Here is a 7,250-nt window from a genome sequence, read left to right as displayed (position 1 = left end):
GAGAGAGTTGGAGAGAGAGAAAGGAGAGTTGGAGAGAGAGAAAGCGAGAGTTGGAGAGAGAGAAAGAGAGAGAGAGAGAAAGCGAGAGTTGGAGAGAGAGAAAGCGAGAGTTGAGAGAGAGAAAGCGAGAGTTGAGAGAGAGAAAGAGAGAGAGAAAGAGAGAGAGAGTTGGAGAGAGAGAGAGAAAGCGAGAGTTGAGAGAGAGAGAGAAAGAGAGAGTTGGAGAGAGAGAAAGCGAGAGTTGGAGAGAGAGAAAGCGAGAGTTGGAGAGAGAGAGAGAGAGAGAGAAAGCGAGAGTTGGAGAGAGAGAGAGAGAGAGAAAGCGAGAGAAAGAGAGAGAGAGAGAGAGAGAGAGAAAGCGAGAGTTGGAGAGAGAGAGAGAGAGAGAGAAAGCGAGAGTTGAGAGAGAGAGAGAGAGAGAAAGCGAGAGTTGGAGAGAGAGAGAAAGAGAGAGAGAGGAGAGAGAGAGAGAGAAAGAGAGTTGGAGAGAGAGAGAGAGAGAGAGAAAGCGAGAGAGAGAGAGAGAGAGAGAGAGAAAGCGAGAGTTGAGAGAGAAAGCGAGAGAGAGAGAGAGAGAGAGAGAGAGAGTTGAGAGAGAGAGAGAGAGAGAAAGCGAGAGTTGGAGAGAGAGAGAGAGAAAGAGAGAGTTGGAGAGAGAGAGAGAGAGAAAGCGAGAGTTGGAGAGAGAGAGAGAAAGCGAGAGTTGAGAGAGAGAGAGAGAGAGAAAGCGAGAGTTGAGAGAGAGAGAGAGAGAGAAAGCGAGAGTTGGAGAGAGAGAGAGAGAAAGCGAGAGTTGGAGAGAGAGAGAGAGAGAGAGAGAGAGAAAGCGAGAGTTGGAGAGAGAGAGAGAGAGAGAAAGCGAGAGTTGAGAGAGAGAGAGAGAGAGAGAGTTGGAGAGAAAGCGAGAGTTGAGAGAGAGAGAGAGAGAAAGCGAGAGTTGGAGAGAGAGAAAAGAGAGTTGGAGAGAGAGAGAGAGAGAAAAAGCGAGAGTTGAGAGAGAGAGAGAGAGAAAGCGAGAGTTGAGAGAGAGAGAGAGAAAGCGAGAGTTGAGAGAGAGAGAGAGAGAAAGCGAGAGTTGAGAGAGAGAGAAAGCGAGAGTTGGAGAGAGAGAGAGAGAGAAAGCGAGAGTTGGAGAGAGAGAGAGAGAGAAAGAGAGTTGGAGAGAGAGAAAGCGAGAGTTGAGAGAGAGAGAAAGCGAGAGTTGGAGAGAGAGAGAGAGAAAGCGAGAGTTGAGAGAGAGAGAAGCGAGAGTTGGAGAGAGAAAGCGAGAGTTGAGAGAGAGAGAAAGCGAGAGTTGAGAGAGAGAGAGAGAAAGCGAGAGTTGAGAGAGAGAGAGAGAAAGCGAGAGTTGAGAGAGAGAGAGAGAGAAAGCGAGAGTTGAGAGAGAGAGAGAGAAAGCGAGAGTTGGAGAGAGAGAGAGAGAAGCGAGAGTTGGAGAGAGAGAGAGAGTTGGAGAGAGAGAGAGAGAAAGCGAGAGTTGAGAGAGAGAGAGAGAAAGCGAGAGTTGGAGAGAGAGAGAGAGAAAGCGAGAGTTGGAGAGAGAGAGAGAGAAAGCGAGAGTTGGAGAGAGAGAGAGAGAAAGCGAGAGTTGGAGAGAGAGAGAGAGAAAGCGAGAGTTGGAGAGAGAGAGAGAGAGAAAGCGAGAGTTGGAGAGAGAGAGAGAGAGAAAGCGAGAGTTGGAGAGAGAGAGAGAGAAAGCGAGAGTTGGAGAGAGAGAGAGAGAAAGCGAGAGTTGGAGAGAGAGAGAGAGAAAGCGAGAGTTGGAGAGAGAGAGAGAAAGCGAGAGTTGGAGAGAGAGAGAGAAAGCGAGAGAGAGAGAGAGAAAGCGAGAGTTGAGAGAGAGAGAGAGAGAAAGCGAGAGTTGAGAGAGAGAGAGAGAGAAAGCGAGAGTTGGAGAGAGAGAGAAAGCGAGAGTTGGAGAGAGAGAGAGTTGAGAGAGAGAAAGCGAGAGTTGGAGAGAGAGAGAAAGCGAGAGTTGAGAGAGAGAGAAAGCGAGAGTTGGAGAGAGAGAGAGAGAAAGCGAGAGTTGAGAGAGAGAAAGCGAGAGTTGAGAGAGAGAGAAAGCGAGAGTTGGAGAGAGAGAAAGCGAGAGTTGGAGAGAGAGAAAGCGAGAGAGAGAGAGAAAGCGAGAGTTGAGAGAGAAAGAGAGTTGGAGAGAGAGAAAGCGAGAGTTGAGAGAGAGAGAGAGAAAGCGAGAGTTGAGAGAGAGAGAGAGAAAGTTGAGAGAGAGAGAGAGAGAGAAAGAGAGAGAGAGAAAGCGAGAGAGAGAGAGAGAGAAAGCGAGAGTTGAGAGAGAGAGAGAGAAAGCGAGAGTTGAGAGAGAGAGAGAGAGCGAGAGTTGAGAGAGAGAGAGAGAAGAGCGAGAGTTGGAGAGAGAGAGAGAGAGAGAAGCGAGAGTTGGAGAGAGAAGAGAGAGAGAGAAAGCGAGAGTTAGAGTTAGAGAGAGAGAGAAAGCGAGAGTTGAGAGAGAGAGAGAAAGAGAGTTGGAGAGAGAGAGAAAGCGAGAGTTGGAGAGAGAGAGAGAAAGCGAGAGTTGGAGAGAGAGAGAGAAAGCGAGAGTTGGAGAGAGAGAGAGAAAGCGAGAGTTGGAGAGAGAGAGAGAGAGAAAGCGAGAGTTGGAGAGAGAGAGAGAGAAAGCGAGAGTTGGAGAGAGAGAGAGAGAGAAAGCGAGAGTTGAGAGAGAGAGAGAAAGCGAGAGTTGAGAGAGAGAGAGAAAGCGAGAGTTGAGAGAGAGAAAGCGAGAGTTGAGAGAGAGAGAGCGAGAGTTGGAGAGAGAGAGAGAGAAAGAGAGTTGGAGAGAGAGAGAGAGAGAGAAAGCGAGAGTTGGAGAGAGAGAGAGAGAGAAAGCGAGAGTTGGAGAGAGAGAGAGAAAGCGAGAGTTGAGAGAGAGAGAGAAAGCGAGAGTTGGAGAGAGAGAGAAGAGAGTTGAGAGAGAGAGAGAGAGAGAGAGAGAGAAAGAGTTGAGAGTTGAGAGAGAGAAAGCGAGAGTTGGAGAGAGAGAGAAAGCGAGAGTTGAGAGAGAGAAAGCGAGAGTTGGAGAGAGAGAAGAAAGCGAGAGTTGGAGAGAGAGAGAGAGAGAGAGAGAGAGAGAAAGCGAGAGTTGGAGAGAGAGAGAGAGAGAAAGTTGAGAGAGAGAGAGAAAGAGAGAGAAAGCGAGAGTTGGAGAGAGAGAGAGAGAGAAAGCGAGAGTTGGAGAGAGAGAGAAAGCGAGAGAAAGCGAGAGAGAGAAAGAGAGTTGAGAGAGAGAGAGAAAGCGAGAGTTGGAGAGAAAGAGAGAGAGAGAGAGAAAGCGAGAGTTGGAGGAGAGAGAGAGAGAGAGAGAAAGCGAGAGTTGAGAGAGAGAGAGAGAGAGAAAGCGAGAGTTGGAGAGAGAGAGAGAGAGAGAAAGCGAGAGTTGGAGAGAGAGAGAGAGAGAGAAAGCGAGAGTTGGAGAGAGAGAAAGAGAGTTGGAGAAAGAAAGCGAGAGTTGGAGAGAGAGAGAGTTGGAGAGAGAGAAAGCGAGAGTTGGAGGAGAGAAAGAGAGTTGAGAGAGAGAAAGCGAGAGTTGGAGAGAGAGAAAGAGAGAGAGAGAGAAAGCGAGAGTTGAGAGAGAGAGAGAGAGAGCGAGAGTTGGAGAGAGAGAGAGAGAGAGAGAGAGAGAAAGAGAGAAAGTTGGAGAGTTGAGAGAGAGAGAGAGAGAAAGCGAGAGTTGGAGAGAGAGAGAGAGTTGGAGAGTTGAGAGAGAGAGAGAGAAAGCGAGAGTTGGAGAGAGAGAGAGAGAAAGCGAGAGTTGAGAGAGAGAAAGCGAGAGTTGAGAGAGAGAGAGAGAGAGAAAGCGAGAGTTGGAGAGAGAGAGAGAGAGAAAGCGAGAGTTGGAGAGAGAGAGAGAGAAAGCGAGAGTTGAGAGAGAGAGAGAGAAAGCGAGAGAGAGAGAGAGAGAGAGAAAGCGAGAGTTGGAGAGAGAGAGAGAGAGAGAAAGCGAGAGTTGGAGAGAGAGAGAGAGAAAGCGAGAGTTGGAGAGAGAGAAAGCGAGAGTTGGAGAGAGAGAAAGCGAGAGTTGGAGAGAGAGAAAGCGAGAGTTGAGAGAGAGAAAGAGAGTTGAGAGAGAAAGCGAGAGTTGGAGAGAGAGAAAGCGAGAGTTGGAGAGAGAGAAAGCGAGAGTTGAAAGCGAGAGAGAGAGAGAAAGCGAGAGTTGGAGAGAGAGAGAGAGAAAGCGAGAGTTGAGAGAGAGAGAGAGAGAAAGCGAGAGTTGGAGAGAGAGAGAGAGAGAAAGCGAGAGTTGGAGAGAGAGAGAGAGAAAGCGAGAGTTGAGAGAGAGAGAAAGCGAGAGTTGGAGAGAGAGAGAAAGCGAGAGTTAGAGAGAGAGAGAAAGCGAGAGTTGGAGAGAGAGAGAAAGCGAGAGTTGAGAGAGAGAGAGAAAGCGAGAGTTGGAGAGAGAGAGAGAAAGCGAGAGTTGAGAGAGAGAGAGAAAGCGAGAGTTGGAGAGAGAGAGAGAGAGAAAGCGAGAGTTGGAGAGAGAGAGAGAGAAAGCGAGAGTTGGGAGAGAGAGAAAGCGAGAGTTGAGAGAGAGAGAGAGAAAGCGAGAGTTGAGAGAGAGAGAAAGCGAGAGTTGAGAGAGAGAGAGAGAAAGCGAGAGTTGGAGAGAGAGAGAGAGAAAGCGAGAGTTGAGAGAGAGAGAGAGAAAGCGAGAGTTGGAGAGAGAGAGAGAAAGAGAGAGCGAGAGTTGAGAGAGAGAGAGAGAGAGAAAGCGAGAGTTGAGAGAGAGAGAGAGAGAAAGCGAGAGTTGAGAGAGAGAGAGAAAGAGAGAGAGAGAGAGAAGCGAGAGTTGGAGAGAGGAGAGAGAGAGAGAGAAAGCGAGAGTTGGAGAGAGAGAGAGAGAAAGCGAGAGTTGGAGAGAGAGAGAGAGAAAGCGAGAGTTGGAGAGAGACAGAGAGAAAGCGAGAGTTGGAGAGAGACAGAGAGAAAGCGAGAGTTGGAGAGAGACAGAGAGAATGCGAGAGTTGGAGAGAGAGAGACAGAGAGAAAGCGAGAGTTGGAGAGAGAGAGAGAGAGAGAAAGCGAGAGTTGGAGAGAGAGAGAGAGAGAGAAAGCGAGAGTTGGAGAGAGAGAGAGAGAGAGAGAAAGCGAGAGTTGGAGAGAGAGAGAGAGAGAGAAAGCGAGAGTTGGAGAGAGAGAGAGAGAGAGAAAGCGAGAGTTGGAGAGAGAGAGAGAGAGAGAGAAAGCGAGAGAGAGAGAGAGAGAGAGAGAGAGAAAGCGAGAGTTGGAGAGAGAGAAAGCGAGAGTTGGAGAGAGAGAGAGAGAAAGCGAGAGTTGAAGAGAGAGAGAGAAAGCGAGAGATGGAGAGAGGGAAAGCGAGAGATGAGAGAGAGAAAGCGAGAGATGGAGAGAGAGAAAGCGAGAGATGGAGAGAGAGAAAGCGAGAGAAGGGGGAGAGATAATTAATCTATTCAGATCTGCTCCTCTGATTTGCAGGAAAACTAAATAACTCCACTAAAGTCTTTACCTACTAACTCTACTCAATACAAGGCCCGGGGGCCACATCTGGACCGCAAGCTACTTTCTTGGGGACCACAGACTGATATCTGATTCCCCATCCAGAGGTCTTATTCCCTATTGGAACAATTACGTTTATTACCATTGCATATTACAGGCCACATATCTTTGGAGTAACCAATCTACATACAGGATGCAACAACTCCAACCACTAACATAGAATGCTGGCAAATATGTTAATGAGCCCCCAACACCACACAAATAATATGTTGTACAATGTGGGCATTACTCAAAATGGCCACCTATAACAGCAGCAAGACTCCGGCATCAGACTGTGCAAAGCTAGCATACACTGCACCTGCTAATTTGGGGTAAATTGACTACTGGTAAAAGTCAGCGGTTGTTGGTAGTGGCTCTGTAAACAAACCCAAAGAGTGGATTGCAGTCTGTCCTTCTCCAGACTGCGTTCAAGGTAAGGAAACAAATGTCAATTTTCTATTATGGGTAAACTATCCCTGTCTTCTGTAAGACCTAAACTACTAAAACACCCCCCCAGCCCAAAAACAAATCACCCCATTACTAGACACAGAACAAAGACAACTGACAAACTGGCTGGTTACCTGGACTTGTCCAATAACACATTTCATTTTCCATCGGGAAAACATTTAAAATGTTTTCTGTTCTTACGGGCCTTAATGAACACAATTCAGGTCCCCGTGGGTTAGGTACTACTACCCACCTTTGTGGTGACTGCTGTCGGGGGCGAGCCCTTGGCCCCTGATCCTGGTGATCCTGGAGAGCCTGGAGAGCCTGGCGAGCCGGGGTGCAACGAGGCGGAGGGAGGCGGGCTGGACAGGCTGGTCTTGGTAGTGGAGCCGGAGAAGGACAGCTTGAAGCTGGGGCTTTGGCGGCCCGACAGACTACTGGACTTGCCCAGAACTTCCTTTTCGTCTGAGTCTTTCACTGTGGGGTGGAGAGACCGAGATAGACAGTTGTAGGAAGTCAGTTTGACCATTTTTAAAGACACAACTTACTTTCTTCTCAGTACATAGAGTATGTCAGATACTTTCGAATGAATGAGCTGCGCTTACATTTAGTTAACTCACAGTAAGAGAACCAATTGAATAATCCCAAAAGTACAAATTCCAAGCTAATCCACGTGGAACTAAAAAATGTATTTCACATAACTGGCCTGGGTCAAATACATGTTTTGCCAGGAATTCATGCATTCTTTCTCTGCGACTTACGTTTCTTCCTCTCCATGAACTTGCTGATGGGGTCCATGAGGTCTTCGTTCTCGCCGGCGCCGCCGCTACTCTTGGTGGTCTTGTTGTCCGAGGGGGGCACCACCGCCTCGCCGTCCTCCAGCTCGTCCTCGTCCGCGTTGAACCACATCTCCTCGTCGTCATCCAACGTCCGCGCGTCCCGGCGGAACCTGTGGTTCCTCAGGATCGACCTCATGCTGTGTGAGGGGAGGTGACCAACGGTTAAACCTGACCATGACTGTAGAGCTTATTTACAGATACATAATGAATAGCAATCAATAAAGAACCGGCAGATTCCAAACTGTAAAAATGGTAAAACTATTGGTAAAGTCAATAGTGGTGGGGCATAAATATAGCGGCCCCCCCATGCACTTCTCACAAATTCCACGTTTGTTAAGTTCTCTGTATTGTACAGTGCTCTCCTTTACTCTTTTCTTGTATGGTCATTAGCAAAATATGCATGATCCCAATTTTACATCCAAGATGGCGGCAATTTGCCGCCATATTACAGTA

The 7,250-nt window shown here is 48.2% G+C and overlaps 1 protein-coding gene across 3 annotated transcripts in view; it reads right to left on the bottom strand.

Annotated features, from left to right (window-relative positions):
• LOC115118784 (serine/threonine-protein phosphatase 4 regulatory subunit 3) overlaps positions 1–7,250 on the bottom strand; it is a 40,340-nt gene that overhangs the window by 6,792 nt on the left and 26,298 nt on the right. For all 3 annotated transcript variants that reach the window (XM_029647489.2, XM_029647490.2, XM_029647491.2), the window contains exons 13-14: positions 6,720–6,934; positions 6,212–6,435 (exon numbers count right to left, since the gene is read on the bottom strand). In XM_029647489.2, coding sequence (XP_029503349.1) covers positions 6,212–6,435; positions 6,720–6,934 — 439 coding nt within the window. The remainder of the gene's footprint in view (positions 1–6,211; positions 6,436–6,719; positions 6,935–7,250) is intronic.

The sequence above is a fragment of the Oncorhynchus nerka genome, linkage group LG24, assembly GCF_034236695.1.
Source record: "Oncorhynchus nerka isolate Pitt River linkage group LG24, Oner_Uvic_2.0, whole genome shotgun sequence".
NCBI lineage: Eukaryota > Metazoa > Chordata > Actinopteri > Salmoniformes > Salmonidae > Oncorhynchus > Oncorhynchus nerka.
The sequence above is the reverse complement of the archived record's forward strand: the minus strand, read 5'-3'. Positions and strand labels throughout refer to the sequence as shown.